The 16,913-nt window shown below is 46.7% G+C and overlaps 1 protein-coding gene across 1 annotated transcript; it reads right to left on the reverse strand.

Moving 5' to 3' along the window:
- Positions 1-7,726: 7,726 nt before the first annotated feature.
- TSPYL5 (TSPY like 5) lies at positions 7,727-10,211 on the reverse strand. The gene has a single exon (XM_036436582.2). It carries the CDS (start codon positions 10,118-10,120, stop codon positions 8,786-8,788), a length of 1,335 nt encoding a protein of 444 aa, XP_036292475.1. The 5' UTR covers positions 10,121-10,211; the 3' UTR covers positions 7,727-8,785.
- Between the last annotated feature and the right edge of the window lie 6,702 nt (positions 10,212-16,913).

The raw sequence follows: 16,913 nt of genomic DNA on the forward strand, positions 1-16,913 counted from the left end.
TGAGGTCACACCAAGGAGACAGAGAAGGCTGGGCGCTGCCAAGACCACACTCCCCAAGCTGGGCCACCATGGGGCTGGGTCCTCATCTTTGAACAAACAAGGCTGCAGCACTGCCTGGGGCCAGGGCCACAGGGCCAGGAGCTGCCCGCATTGCCATCGGAGAGCCTCCCTGTTTCCTGTTGAAAGGTTGCTTTCAGAGGTTATTCTGGGTTGAGACGTTTTCGTATAATCTTGGAAGACCATTTTTAATTTACTTTTCATTCATTTAGATTCTCTGAGGATAAAGAACTCTCTTATAACCCTTCCATATACAAAATAACCCGGACAAAACATCCTAGGTGTTTAAAATGGTTTTACTTTTCCCTCCTTCTGTGCTGTGGAAACTGGAATAAAGCTCAAGAGAACAAAGAGTTCCTCTCGGCTGGGCTGGCGTGCTGTCTGGTTGAGAAGTGTGTGTGTGGACGGGGGTGGAGGACGGGGGATGGCCCTCAGGCAGGTCAGGAAGCAGACCCTCCCTAGCCATAGGCAGGCTGAGCTCCCCAAGAGGGCTACCGGGGTGGGCCTGTGACACCACGTATGGTTCTCCAGTCCCCTCTGGCCCCACACCTGTCCTCACGCAGCTGGCTCACGTGCAGAGGGAAGCTCTGCCACAGAGGAAGGAAACGGAGGCATTCGGAGTCTGAGATAACTGTGCACAGACTCCTGGGTTCCCCGCCCGGGGACAGGAGAGGATCCCGGTTCTGGGTGGTCTCTGCACCCTCCGCTCAAACCCTCATCCTGAGAGTGAAGCTCCCCCTCCCCTCCCTCTGGCCAAGGCTGGGCATCTCCTCTGCACTCCTTTTGGATTCCCCACTGGCTCCCAGGCCCAGCCCTGTACCCCTGGGTGAAATTATCTAGACCGCACCGATCCCAAGCACCCGCCCCATGCCCCTTCCACATCCTGCCTCCTTTTCTCGTAGCCCCACATTTCCAGCAACTCCTTAAAATGTTCTTCTCTCACTCGCCTCCTCCCTCACCACAGCCCAGCCCGAGGGAAGTGCTACAGAGCTCACCAGCGCCACCAAGTGGAGTCTCTTCTGACTGGTGTTCCTGGAATAAGTTGGGAATGTTCCTTGTGAAAGAGTGTTTTTTTTTGTTTTTTTGTTTTTTTTTTTTACTTTGTTGTAAATGTACTCTAATTCTATCCTGCTCTACCTCCTAATGCAGTGGTCGGCAAACTGTGGCTCATGAGCCACATGCGGCTCTTTGGCCCCTTGAGTTTTTAGCAAAGGCCAGCTTAGGAGTACCCTAATTAAGTTAATAAAAAATGTATCTACCTATATAGTTTAAGTTTAAAAAATTTGGCGCTCAAAAGAAATTTCAATTGTCATACTGTTGATATTTGGCTCTGTTGACTAATGAGTTTGCCGACCACTGGCCTAGAGCATCAAGTAGCCATCCTGCCACCAGGAGGGTAGAGCCTGCATGAGAACAAAGTGAATACAGAGGAAAGGAAAGCTGAGAGGTGTGTATGTGTGTGTGTGTGTGGGGGGGGGGGGGGGGGAGCATCATTTGAGGCCCTGCATCAAGGACTTTTCAGTTCTACATGCTAGTTACTTTTTATCCCATTAATTGGAGTCTTGTTTTCTATGACTTTCACCTAGCTCCGAACTTCCGTCCCTATCTACTTAGAGAAGGTAAATAACCTACCAAGGAGGGACACAGGTTTGGATATGAAGGCAGATGTGCCTGATTCTCAATCTTAGCGGCCACACTCTGAACCCTCCCCTCGTGTTTCTTCCCCTCGTTCTCTAAGTCCTAGGCCTAACTTTGGTAAACATGTAGCGGTCAACCATTTTGGAACATTCAGCATCTCCACCAAATATCCAAAACCAGTGACACCAGCCAGCCTTTCTTAACCCACAGTTCTAAGTTCCAACAGGAGTTCCAGTTTGGCTTAGACGCATACCTTGAGCCAGCTCTGAGGTGAGCACGTCCTGCAATCTGCACCGCACCCTTTCCTTTAGCCAAGAGACCCACATTTTCCCTTTCCCCAATGGCTTGTTGGCCAGGAGCTACTGAGCACTCAGGAGCTGAGAACTCCCCACAGATGAACGTTTGACAGATGATCTCTTTTTCGACTGGTGTGAGTCACTGTGGCTTCAGCAACTAGGGTTGAGGAGCATTTTTTTAAAAATGTATTTTATTTTTTTACAGAGAGGAAGGGAAAGAGATAGTTAGAAACATTGATGAGAGAGAAACATCTACAGCTGCTTCCTGCACATCCCCACTGGATATGTCCCCGCAACCAAAGTACATGCCCTTGATCGGAATCGAACCTGGGACCCTTGAGTCCGCAGGCCAACGCTCTATCCACTGAGCCAAACCGGTTAAGGTTGAGGAATATTATAAATGCCCAATAGGGTGGGAAATGTGGCAAACACACTCCACTCTAATTAGAACAGTACCTGAAGACAGAGCCTGACCCTCCCTGCTCTCCCCAATCCCCAACCAAGAAGAGGCTGGAAAAAATAAGGTATTCTTTTCTGGGAGGATCACCAACAAAAGTAAAAAAAAAAAAATTAAAAGAAGTGGTGATCTTTGCAAAGTGACTGGGCTACAGGCAACGTTCTCTAGCTGGAAGCTAGGGACATGGGAGCTGTATTCTCAGTCGCCATTGGGGGACTTTTGGTTTCCAATGACATCAACTACTCCTAACCAATTTATTACAGGTCAACACAACTATCAGCAAAGTATGTGTTCATGTTTAATCTGCTCAAAGGATCACTCCAAGAATTGAGTCCAGATTGAGAAAATTGCCTTAATCAGAAGCCAAATGCAAGTTTTGGCTGCCTCAGTGGCCTTTTGCTAAGCAGTATTCAAATGCCTCTAATGTAACCATTGAAATGGATGCTCAATGCTTCGTTTGAATACTGCTTCAATCCACAGGGAACCCCGCAAAAGGCAAAAAATCCTAAACCGGCAGGCAACCTTGCACAGGAAAGCTACCAGGACTGAAACTGAAATGTCTGACTGGCTCAGACCTCATGCTGAAAAAAATCAAATGTCTTTATCTAGGAGGCTGGCAATATTGTATTTAACAGCTAAAAATCATTTCCTCAGCCAAAAATACCCTCAAATTATTAAAAATTTTACACATTCCAGAGGAAAAAACAAGCTCAGAGACAAAACCCTAGTCATGAATTGTGATAAATCCTAGGAAGACGAGGGAGCTGAGAGAAGGAACATGGAGTGAGCAGTGAGGATGGGAGTACCATTTTATCAGCGAATCAGATAAGACCGCTGGCTGAGAGAATGACGTGTAACGTGTAGGAGCTCCCTGTCCCTCACATAAAGGCTCCCCTAGCCAGGGTAACACTGATGCACGATGGGTTCTCAGGGTGGACGATACAGAGCTCTCCTAACAGTACACCAGGCCCTACCTCCTCACTTCCTGGGGGACAGTCTGTTCTGTGATCCTAACCTTCTCCGGAATGTTACAGGGTTTCTAAGGCCCGTCTTTCACTTTCCTCCCCTACGCATCCTAAATTTTCTCATAAAGTATCTGGTGACACAGAACTAGGCAAAGTAGCACTGGGCTTCAATGACCATATTTTCCCATTATCCCGGAATACAGGCTATTTAATATTGAAGCTCAAAGTAACTAGATCCACTCACTGTGTTCCATTCTGTAGGTTTAATCTCTTGTCCAGCTTACTCTCGGTGACATCACCGTTTTAGAGACTGCCTTTGTTCTAGCCGTGACGAACAAAATAGAAACAGAGGCATGGGACAGACTGACAGCTGTTAAGAGGGTCAGGGGACTAGATGAAAGGTGAAGGGATTAAGCAAAAAACAAAACAAAAAACATATATACTGTGATATCCAGAGGAAAAAGGGGGGGGCCTAGGTGGAGGTGGGCAAAGGGAGGGGAAATGGGAAGGGAAAGAGACTGTTTGGGGCCATGGGCACAAGACGCAGTGTGCAGATTATGTTTTATTGAGTTATACACTTGAAATCTGCATGGTTTTGTGTACCAATGTCACCCCAATAAATTCAATAAAATAAGTAACCCAGGATTTTGAAGTTTCAATTCAAGTAGCCTCTTAGGAGATCTCAGACTATGTATATAGTCCATATAGAGTGAAAGATCCCAGGTGAAGTCATTGCCAGGATCCCAGCAGCTTCCTGTTTCGTGTGTTTGATGACAGATGCGTGTGCTGTGGAATATTGCTGAAACACAGTATACTTGGTACATTTTCAGCGTTCTTCATGTACTTTCTTGCTCACTTCCATTTTCCTACTTGACTCCCAATATGTTGTGCAGTAATTTGGTGCCACTAAGTGTTTTTGACTGAAGTTTTGTGCAGGTAACCGCTCCCCTCCCCACCATCCTTTAATCCACTTGTTCGTGGTTCTACTGCACTTGAAGTTATTTCCAATCTCTACTCCTGGACACTTCTGACCGCTCTGTAGTTTGTCACCAACGCCTTCATGAATCTTTAGAGATCATTCATTTGCTCACTTGTTCAGTGCCTAATGAGCCCCTGAGCTATGGGAATACAAAAATGATTGGCATATTGCTCGTTATTCTGCAGCCTCAAGGATCTTACAGTCTCTGGTGGGAGCACACAGGTAAACAGACAAGAACAAGTCACTATGACAGGTACTATGAATTGACATATGGACAAGAAGGGAGGGACTCGGTGAGCCTTGACAGCTTAAGAAGTATGGCACAGAATAATGACATCCTAGCTGCATCTGAGCACCTGAGAGGGGCTGCCAGGGCTTTCTCAATGGGTGAACAGCTCATGCAAATGTGCGGGGTCTGAGGAGCTCACTGACTGGAGTGCAGCACTGGGGGGGGGGGGGGGGGGGGATAGGAATGGGAAAAAATCAGGGACAAGGTCTAGAGGAATCTGTTAAAAGTTACTTAGCAGCAAAATGTAGGTTAACTGAACAGAGAAAAGAAAGATGACTGTAATGGATTGGAAAACATTAAAACAAGCCCACAGTGATAGCAAACAGACAAGAAGAAAAACATGTCCTTTTGATACCATTAGTGATGATTATTCCATCAACTTCAGATGCTGACAGTTGGTAATTAAAGAGACAAGCTAAGCATTTATATTACTTCTTCAGAAGGAAGTATAGTTCATGGTCAGATGATGAGGGTGAGGTCTTCCTTATAGGAAAACACCAGCTAAAATGCATAAAAGAAATGCCAAGTCTAGAAAATCACTCTTTTGTAACCCACAGTAACATAACGAATTTGGATCTCAGATTCCAGCCTCCAAAACCAAGGAAACTCATTTCTATTGTTAAGCCACCCATCCTGTGGTGCAAACTAAAACAAATTTGGCCCACTTCACAAATTACCAGCCTAGCCCTGAGGCATCCGAATATAAAATGTTTAAATGCATTTATTCGTTCAACATTTGAGCCCCTATGATGGCCTGAACACTGCTGGCCTGAACACTGCACATATGTTGACTCAAGTCTTCACCATACAACCCAATTTTATTCTCTTCTAACAACCCAATTCTAATTTTTCCAACCATTTCCTGCAAGACAGATTTATGTGGCATTTGGTTATCTGATGCTGCTGCTCCTGAGTAAAGGAAAATGATCCTTGTATCCTTCTCAACTCTAGCTAGACTTGTTTTAAAAATTCTTATACCTGGACCAACCCCTCTCCCCCCAGCCCCCAATACTGATTCAGTTGGTATTTGGTGGAACTCTGGCAGTATAGTTCTTTAAGCTTCCCAGATAATTCTAATGTGCAACCAAGGTTTAATACTGTTATTCTAGTCTGAATGGGCCTTGAAGGTCACCTTCTTTCCCACACAATTCACAAACTATCAGCACTGGCATCACCTGGAAGTTTATTAGAAATGCAGAATCTCAGGTTCCAATCTAGACTACTGAATCAAAATTCAGTATTTGAATAGAATTCCCCATGCAATTCAGATGAACTAAAAAAATTTGAGAAGCACTAGATTTCCACTAGAATCACTCAGAAAGCTTGTCGAAAACAAGACTACCTGGCTTCTTGCCAGAATCACAGAATCTCAATCTCTGATAAGAGCATGGGAATTAAAATTTTATATATTGTTATAGAGGTCACACAAGGACCGAGGCTTGGGAATCATTCATCTAGGCCAATGTATACATCCCCTCAACTACCCAGCCTCTAAGTCCTTTTTGAAAATGAAAAATATAACAGAGATATAGGTTTTTATTTTACCATCATGCATGCAAGTTTATAACTATTTATACTGTCTAGGAACAAAGAAATAATTGCATTATTACCGGGGTGCCAAATTAGCAAGTAAGACAGCCAGTTACTGATTGCTTTTGGGAGGTTATTTTCACAGAACACAGCAACAGTTTCCAAATTATACTTCCAGGAATTCTGAGACCAGGCAAGATGATAACATTCTAACAGTTACAGGAATCTCCGTCTTACTAAGAAAGAAAGACTAATATTCTGGTGACAGGTGTCAAGCAAGCACCACATCCTATCCTTCTCTCCTTTTGTGGATGCGGGGGGAAGGGGCCATCCCCTTCACCTCTTTTTGAGATTTCTTGTTAACTCTGGAGACCTGCAATTCTAAGGCCTGTCTCTGGAGCTTCATTAGTTAACATGAAGAGCAAAAAGCAGGCCTAGTGCAATAATAATAGTGTACCCCACCACTGTCACCACCAAAAGAGAATCCCAACCTCCCAAAGTAGTCACAGTTGAACTGCACAGTGTCTTGGACTTCTGGTAAACAATACAGGCAGGAAGAGGGATACACAGATGAAACCAGGTTGATCATAAATTAATAATTAACGTAGCTAGGTGTAGATAGGTGCATAGGGTCCATGGATCATCTTCTTAACTTCTGTGCATGTCTGAAAACGTCCATAATAAAGAGCAAAAAAGTTTAAAAGAAACACAAAGCAGACCGATAGGGCTCTATTTTCCCATTAGGCAAAAATGAGGACCATGGTGAGATTTTACTTTTGAGGCAAAATAAGCAGCATCTAGCATTAATCTTCCACACACATAAGGCAACACCTAGAACAAAAAAGAAAGCATCCAAAGTAATATCTTTCCGTTTTTGTTTTCCTCTTCTTTATAAAAGGTACTAATGATGAAATAAAGACCGGACAAAACTTTGGTCATACCCTCACCTTCAGTGCATGCATCCTGTTACCATGTATTTGCCAGCAATCCCTTTACTTCTACCATTCCCACCCTCGGGAAGGTCCCTCCAGGTCCCCTCCATCGCTGAGAGGTAGGCATATTCTCCCTGAGCTTTCTTAAGCCATTTCTATCTACTTTTCCAGGCCCATTCCAAACATATTTTACTATATTTTTACTCATTCCTTTACTATATTTTTGCTCCAACTCCCCTGCCTAGCAGACCCTCCCTACAACTCTAAGTCGAAGCCTCCACACAACTCAGAGTGAGGTCTTCCATAAGGGAAGGGAAGTTAGGGGGAGGGCAAGTACACCAGGTAGACACAGTCCTACTTCCCCGCCCTTAAGGATGAGGGCCCCGCTCAGCTTTTACACCCGGTGGAAATCAGTCTTGGAGATCCAGAACAGACTCTGCCCACCCCTGTCTCCATACCCCAACAGAGTCTTGAGAGTCCCCTATACTGGAGACGGAAGCCTATTTCTTTGGGTATTCAAAGGCAGTAGCAAAGAAGGAAAAGCAAGTTCTTCATTAGTTAACATGAAGAGCAAAAAAAAAAAAAATATATGGAGGTGTGAAATGAAGTAGACACAAGCTCACGTGTCAGAAATACCTTTCCCCAGCAAACTCACTATAGCATTCTGGTCATGTGTCATAAATTGATAAGGGGAATTGGAAAAGATGCCTAGATTCTATGAGTCTAGTCCCCACCCTCATCTGGAGCCATGGCATAATGACAGCGACCACATGTCCACACATACCAGCCCACCCATCAGTCTGACAGCCAATGGGATTCTTGGAAGGCCCCAGCCTTGGAAGGTAGGTGTGTGTCTTGCACTGGCAGGGGGTGTTGCGTCCACAGGGTGTTCTGGAGGTCCTTGTTGAACAGGAAGCCAACTGGGGCTGATAACAACCTGGACAAAATTCAATTAGTGAGGCACGGTGCAGAGCTTGATGAAGGCTCTCCAATGGAAGGGCCCAGAGCCAGGAGGAGACACACGCCGGAATAGAACACACGCCATACTGCTTCTCGCCCTAAACCTTGTCCGTGCCAGCAGTCAAGGGCCAGTATGCTGCATATCCAGCAGGATAGCATGGACCCTTGTCCAGTGCCCTGGCTAGGGACTCCCGGGCCATTGAACAATCAAGTTCTGGCTGATGGCCAGTACCATGGGCACTAGCTCCATTTCACAGTAGCAATCCTGCCATGTATGGTATGCATGGCCACCGTGAACACAAAGCCCGCTCAAGTCAAAGGCTCTGAAGGAGCAGAGCTTAAAGATGCACGGGTCCTCTTGGAGAAGGTCTCATGAATGTCCATGTTAAAGACAGGCAGGAAAGGCCAGAGCCAAGAGCAGGGCTCAGGCACATAGATAAAGGCAGTGCACATCTGGAGCGTGTGTGCTTAACAGATAAACAACAGGTGTGGGATCCTAGAACCTGGGACACTAACGTAAAAAAGCAAGGCCCTGGGGAGGCAAAAGAACATGATCCTAAATGCCATGTTCTTGGAACCGGAAGTTCACAGGGAGAAAGTGCACAGAGGCCCACGTGAAGAGAAGGCAGCCAGCCAAACACCCGTGGTCCAGCAGGAGGTAGTCGGGAGACTTGTGCAGAGATTACTTGGACTTGTTGGATCCAGGTTCAGGGGCCTCCACTGGCTGCTTCGCTGGGCCTTGCCTGCCCTCCTTTCCTTTCTCCTTTCCTTTCTCCTTCCCTTTCTCTGCACGGGCCCCTTCACTCAGAAGGTAGTACTGCAGGGGATTGGGCCACAGTTCCTCGTTGATAATCTCCACGATCTTGTCGGACTCGATGGAGGTGTGGTTCTCGAACCACCCAAAGAAGCTGGGGCTGTGGTCCGCCGGGCTCCCCTGGCTCAGGGACTCGAGGGCCTGCCCCGGGAGCCACTGGATTGGAGTCGAACGAGACACCACCTGACCCGAGGGGCCGCACCCGTATTCCTTGATGAGCACCTTGTTTTGGAAGTAGGGGTTGCGCTCGAAGTAGAACTTGATCTTGTAGCCCAGCCTGGCCAGGCCGAGCTCTTCCACCTCCAGGCTGTTCAGGTAGCCCAGCACTTCTCTGTCTCTGGCGGTCAGGAAGGAGGAGAGCTGCGGGTGGTTCTGCAGAGCGCGCGCCCAGAAGCCGGGCACGCTCCGGATGAGGAGGCTCCTGCGCTCCAAGTGCTGCAGCCGCAGCTGCCCAAACTTGCGGCAGAGGCGAAGGTAGGCCCTGTCGGCCTGCGCGTTCATGGACTCCAGCTTCTGCTGGACGCTCTCCAGCGTAGCCATGCCGCCATCCGTCGTCGTCGTCGTCGTCGTCGTCGTCGCCGTCGTCGTCGCCGCCGCCAGAGTCCCTGCCCCTGCATCCTCCTCTTCCTCCTCCTCCTCCTCCTCCTCCAGCGTCGGTTCCTCTTCCTCCGGGGCAGACGCACACTCCCCGGCGGCGGGGTCTCTGGTCTTGGGCTTCCCACCAGCGACGGCCGGAGGGCCCTTGCCCGCCGGGGCCTTCTTCCCCGCGCGTCCGCGCAGCAGGTTTCGGACGCGGGGGCCGTTCCTCAGCCTCCCCACCGCGCCCGCGGTGCCCAGGAAGACGGAGTCCGCCGCCAGGCGCTCCGACAGGGAGGAGGCCCTGCCCAGGCCCAGGCCGAGCCTGGCGGCGGCCTGCCCGCGCTCCCCCGCCGCCCGCAGCGCGAGGCCACAGTCCAGCGGGACCCGGGAGGGGTCCTCCTCCGGGCCCGGGAGCGCGGCGCCTTCCAGGCCGAGGCCGCCCCACCCCGCGCCGGCCTGCACCTGTGCCGCCGCCGCCGGCGCGTCCTCCCCGGGCCGCCGGCCCTCCGGGGGGTCCTGCGGGGGGTCCGGAGGCTCCGGGGCGGCGCGCGCGCGGCCTCTGCCCCGGCCTCTGCCCCGGCCCTTGGCGCGGGAGGACTTGCGGCCCCGACTTCGGCCGCTCATGGCGGTGGCGGCCGTGGCTGACGCGGCTTCAAAGCCGCCACGCTCTGGCCGGCCCGGTCGCCTCAGGCGCCAGCTCGCCGTCCCAAGCGGAGGGCCTCGCCATGGCAACCGCCGACGTCACGACTGTGGGACCAGAGGTCGCGCGAGGGCCGCCGCGCGCAGTGATTGGCTCCGCCGCCGCCGCCGCAGCTGCGCAGGAGCCCACCCCCGCGGGCGCCCCGACCCGTCTGCCCCGAGTGTAGCTCCCTGCGCTCCAGCGAGGCGGGTGTTTCCCTTTAAATGTCTCCCGGGGCCTCGGGGTCCCGGAGAAACACGTGTCACTCCTCACACACTAGCCATCCCGAAGGGAGCAGCCTGTCTGTCCGGTTATCTACTTTCTGGACTAAACACCTTCGCCAAAACCGGTGTGGTTCAGTGGGTAGAGCATCAGCCTGCGGACTGAAAGGTCCCAGGTTCGATTCCGGTCAAAGGCATGTACCTTGCTTGGGGGAACATATCCAGGGGGGGGGGGGGGGGGTGTGCAGGAAGCAGCTGATCGATGTTTCTAACTATCTCTCTCCCTCTCTGTAAAAAGTCAATAAGATATATTATAAAAAACAAACTAAACACCTTTAGTTTCTCCTATTATTGCCCATGACATCTATCATGAATGATGCAACTGCTATTGGCCTCCATGCCTCATTGGAAAGCCTCCAGGGCATGGCAAGGGGAGTAGCAGAATGCCAGGCCACAGAGCGACTGGATACATTGGTGGGATGCCAATAGTAATTATAAGAATAATAGCAACTAGTGTTTTGTGAGTATCATGAGTTAGGCACTTTACTAAGTGCTTCATATGCATTATATCAGTATGTGAAGGAGGTGTGGTTATCATTCTCGTTTTCCAGGTGAGAACACTGTGGCTGAGGGACGCCAAGGAACACATTAAAGTTGATGTAGACAGGGGAACGCAGGAATTATTCTGATACAGGCAGACTTGACTTTAAGACATGCCAATACGAATGACCTCTAAACCTCTCAAATGCTGTACAATAGCCTGCAAAGCGCTACATGATGTAGCAAGTTCAGTCCCCACCACTCCCCTACCTCTCTGACCCCTTCCAGCAGTCTCCTCACTGCTCTCAAACTCCAGCTAAGCTCCTGCCTCCTTTGCACTGCTCTTCTTTTGCCTAAAATGCTCTTCACTCAGATATGGTCAGTCACCTTAGCTGGCTACCTTCACACTTTGCTTCAATGTCACCTTCTCAATGACTAGCCACTGTAAAATGACCACCCATCCCCATCCCTCTTACCCTGCTCTACTTTTTTTCATAGCAGTTATCACCTTCCAATACACTCTACCAATTATTTTATATATATATATATATATATATATATATATATATATATATATATATATATTTCTTTATTGATTTCAGAGAGAAGGAGAGAGAGATAGAAACATCAATGATAAGAGAGAATCCTTGGTCAGCTGCCTCCTGCACACCCCATATTGGGGATTGAGCCCGAAACCCAGGCATATGTTCTTGGCCAGAATCGAACCTAGGACCCTTCAGTCCGCAGGCTGACTCTATTCATTGAGCCAAACCAGCTAGGGCCACTATACCAATTATTATGTTTATTAGCTATCTCTCTTCTATAATAGAATGTCAGCTCCATGGGGACAGGGATCTTTGTGTGTGTGTGTGTGTGTGTGTGTGTGTGTGTGTTTGTTGTTCATATGTGTCTACAACAATATCTGATACATGAAGAATATTCATTGAACAATCATTGAAAAAAAACAAAGAATTCTTGAAAAAGGGTTTATACAGTATTGATACATTGATTGTCTGAAATTCATAGTGCCCCTTTTGTCCCCACAGAAGCTATGTTATCAATGGTTATATACTCAGGTCAACACTGGAAACCTATTAAACTCATAATTTAGGGGAAAAAAACTATATATCTTTTGTTAAGGATACCATTCAGGGACAGTTGTTAGGTGAAAATTTTAAATGATAAATTTTAAAAATTGAATTAGGGGATTAACCCAAGGATTACCTTAAGTTCCTTTTGAAGGCCCTTTTATAATCACTCCCTTCCAAAGCCTTCCTGACCTTCCCAGACCATAATAAGCAGCTCCGTTCTTGATCTCACAGGGAATTCATTAACCGGAATACTCATTTGGCAATGAGACATGCAGTTTTGTGCCAGTCCTTGTACAAAATTGCCCCTGAAGCTGAATAACCGCAGTCTGGAACGCTCTGTAAATCTCAGAAACATTTAAAACATCAACTGACGCCGTCACATCCTTTTATAAACGGGAAAAAAAACGGATAGGTTGGCCCGCTTCTCAGAGCACTCACAGTTTAACCAGCCTCTGCTGTCCAGAGCCTTAATCCAGCATCAGCATCTGCGCCATTTAACACCCGCCCAGGGCTAAGCCACTGCAGGATTAGCATGGGCTGGCCCACAGCAAGACAAGGTTTACCATACAATCTGCCTTGAGCCTTGTTCATCACGCCAGAGAGATAAGCATCTCAGTATCTAGCATGGGCCTTGCACATTTTAGTCCTTATAATGAAAGTTCACTTTTATTTTAGACTTTATACAGCGCCATCTTCTAATCTAATTAATCCCCACAACCACTCCTATGGGCTGCGGTTAAAATTTGGTTACTGCTATATAAGAAGGTTCTACACTTTTCCCAAGGTCACACAGCTAATCAATGGTTTTAGTCTAAGCAATTCTACTGCAGCTCACAGGCTCTCAACCCCAAATCCATCACGTAAAATTATTGTTAGAGAGATTAAAATACCAAACTCTCCCTAGTGTGTAAAAATACCTTTCAGTTTTAAAAAATTATATATATAGAAGTATGCATACACATGCATACACACATATATTTATATGCATACAAACATATACATCAGTTAGTCATGAATCATTTTTCCATGCGGTATATACCTGCTATGGTAATATTCAACATGGGTGAGTTTCGTTTTAACAGTTCAACAGTTTGGGAATAAAGGCTCTACCTCCATTTGCACTGCATTTGTCATAAACATTTTGTGAATAGTATGAGAAAAATCCAATTTACTATCATGAACTCATAAAACTGAAGGTGTTTTGACCTTTTCCCAATAACTAGAAGCCTGACTCTATAATATGAGCATTTAGTTGATTCTTTTATTATTATTTTTTTTATCCTCACCCAAGAATATGTTTTTATGGAGAGAGAGAAAGACATCAATCGGTTGCCTTCCATACACACCCCAACTCAGGACCAAACTCCCAACCTAGGTATGTGCCCTGACTGTGAATCGAACCCACAGCCTTTTGGTGTTCAGGCCCATGCTCCAAACAAATGAGCCATCAGACCAGGGCGAATTGATTCTTATATATGTGGTATTTCATCAACAGCAAATGCTAAATAGTCATAAAAACGCTTTTCAAAATATTAGGATAACTAGTCTTTACTTTTGTTGTCTGAAAATTGTACATACTTCCTCCCTTCCTTTTAAGATCTGTTTCCCTTGAGTCCTAGAAATCAGCAACTGGGGGAAAGACATTCCAGTTATCCAGCCTATTCCCCAGCCAAGAGAATAATATTCCCCACAGTCTCTCTGGTAGAGCTTTAAGATCCCAGACTTGACATTTTCAGGGCTTTTCTCTCTCCCCAAGGAGGCAGTTCAGTCTAGTATATGACAGTGAGAATTGCTTACTATAGGGCATTTTGCCAACCAACCCTCCTAGGTTATGGAGGATCATGGAAAAGAATGGGGTTTCATAGAGAATATTTTCAAAGCCAAGGAGGAAAAGAAAAATCTGCCTTTTATGGTAAATTTCAAAAACTACTTGAACTTAAAATTTTGAGAAATGTGCCTAGTTTTCCCAGTTCCCTCCAAAAGGGCAAAATTTTGTAGAACACCTAAGTCATTTGGTTTATACTATGTAAGTAGCTGTAAGGTCATTTAAAATATTAACAGATGTATTCTTCCTTTGTACCATACAACATTTTCACCATTAAAATTAGATCTCTAGCCCTAACCGGTTTTGCTCAGTGGATAGAGCATCGGCCTGTGAACTGAAAGGTCCCAGGTTTGATTCCGGTCAAGGGCATGTACCTTGGTTGTGGGCACATCCCCAATAGGAGATGTGCAGGAGGTAGCTGATTGATGTTTCTCTCTCATCACTGTTTCTAACTCTCTATCCTTCTCTCTTCTTCTATGTAAAAAAAAAAAAAAAAAAAAAAAAAAAAAAAAAAAAATCAATAAAATATATTTTTTAAATTTTTTTTAATTAGATCTCTAGCCTGAGGCTTTTGTCCTAGAGAAGGGAATATACCAAAGAACCCAGCAGAATTCAGCAAGTCATAGTCTTCACTTTGAAATTCAAAACAGGCTATTGAGAGGGGAAGATATAATAACATTGAAGAAGGGGGGTAATTTTAGCTCATCAAAGGCAGATCCAGGGGCAATAAGATCATAGAGTTTATAACTTAAACCACAGTGGAAGAAAAATGTGTGAGGATATACAAGCCATATCTCCAGCACACAAAGAGAAAAGCAGAATCTTTTCTGACCTGGGTTGAGGAGCTTGGGAAAAATTTAAAGAGTGTATAGTTGGTACAGGATCTTGAGAAGAGATTCTCAAAATTACTCCTCCAGGGGTCAAAATCCTTGGAGAGTTGGCAGGAACCATTCTCTCTGGAGAAGGTAGAGAGCTGAGAAGGCTGGTTCCCAACTTGAAATTCAGACAAGACATCTTCTCAGAGGGCCTCGTTCTACCACAGGGCAGCCAGCAGAGTACAAACGGAATGGCCTGTCCCACCCTCCATCTACCCTACGTGCAGTCTCTCAAGGCCCCAGAATGAAGTGCAAGAGCGGCTAGCGTTCTCCATGTTTAGCAGACAGAGGCCAGGAGGATGGCTAAGAACATCTGGGGGATCCAAATAGCCTCTCATGCTCAACCAGAAAAAATAACAGACTAAAGGACTTGCAAGAAACCATGAGGGGCTCATTGCATTAGTGGACACTGTGGGAGGAGAAGCAGATTCCCATGGACAAGCAGGCCCAGAAGCCTCACAGAGGCCAGTACAGACAGATTCATACCAGACTCTCCTTCGTCAATGACGGGATGCAAAACCCTTAGCCACAAACTGGTGAGTTTTATTCCGTTCCCTGCTACCAAGGGCATGCAGAATTTTCCTGACAGCCACGCCCTCCTCTTGCGTTCTTTCATCTTTTTTTTTTTTTTTTTGTCTCCTCTTACTTTCTTTACTTTCTTTGCTTCCCCCACATATTGCTGTGTTTAGAGAAACCAGTGCATTTGCTTTTAAAACTGTTTTTCCTGTGTTGAGCCCTCCCCATTCACACAGGTACTAAGCGGGGTCCCCAGAGAGTTAAGCTATGTTTTCCTCTCAGGGCGACTCTGTACCTCAGTTTCTCCATGGGGTCAGAGATGGCTTTTCGGATCGGGGTGCAGGTATAGGACCAGGCAGGTGTTGTAAGTGAATGAAGCAGGCCCCGTACACTTCTTTAGAGAGAGAAACATTGATCAGCTGCCTCCTATACACCTCCCACTGGGGATGTGTCCACAACCAATGTACATGCCCTTGACCAGAATCGAACCTGGGACCCTTCAGTCCGCAGGTTGACGCTCTATCCACTGAGCCAAACCGGTTAGGGCTACCTCTGATTTCTTAACATGTGTAATGTAGACTCCAAAAACACTTCTCTCTCTGCAGGATGAAGTCTTCAAAAGCTTTCCAAGCTGCTGGCTGTCCCCAGCAGCCGCATCTGCAGATCTTTACTGAGTGACTAACACACTCCTGACATAAACGGTAAACTTGAGTGAATAATGTCCTCCCTGGGTTATTTTTTCCTCCCCTTCTTAATCAATACCCACATAATTGATCAGGTGGCCCATATGGCCCCTCTGACTCACACATTAAGACAATTAGGACAGCAGCCAGGTAATTGCTCAAGCTGGCATTGTTCCCAAGACAAGAAAACCTGATGCTTTGTCTTCCTCAGAAAAAGCCAGCTCCATCTGGTCTTGGGTATAATGCAATACTAATTCATTCAACATCCAGCAAAAATGGGTATTCCCCTATTTAGAGAAAATATCGAGTAAAAGTGAATTATGTGGCAGTAAGTTTCCCACTGAAGAATTCAGACTCAAATGTGATAGTAAAAAAAATCTAGCATGAGAAGAGTGAATATACTGTGTCTACTAAGGTTTTACCCACACTCTGAGAGGGAGACGCTGGTTACTGGAGAGTAACCAAACTCCCTTTCTCGGGGACCAAATATCAGAGAGAGGACAAGGTTGGAGGCTGGGGAATCCTCACAATTATGAGTTCTAAAATGATTAGGAGGAAAAGACTTAGAGATGCCAGGCCAAGGACATAGAGAGAGCAACGATTTCTTTACTGGCACCGGAACCTATAGAGAGTACCCTCCCATACAACATAGGAGACAATAACTAAAGCTAAAGAGTATGTCCTGATTGCGGAGAATTCTGGAACACTTAGCTACCCCCAGCATGGGATCCGTGAATTGGAAACCAATGAGAAGCAAAACAAGTAGCAATCTGATCACAGATTTATTAGTTTCTTTAGAACAGAAAGGGAATGTTTACATTCTGTGGCAAACACATGACCTATAGTTGGAGGGGCCAGGAGATTTGACGTATGTATTCTCTTAACTCCAAGACCCCAGCAGGAGCCAGGGAGGAGCCTAGAACCACTGCAGCAGGAAGAGACCTGGAGATGACAGTGTGCGCGGAGTGGGCATCCTGCAGAAGGTTA

This window comes from Pipistrellus kuhlii, unplaced genomic scaffold (assembly GCF_014108245.1).
Source record: "Pipistrellus kuhlii isolate mPipKuh1 unplaced genomic scaffold, mPipKuh1.p scaffold_m20_p_14, whole genome shotgun sequence".
In the NCBI taxonomy this organism is placed as follows: Eukaryota; Metazoa; Chordata; class Mammalia; order Chiroptera; family Vespertilionidae; genus Pipistrellus; species Pipistrellus kuhlii.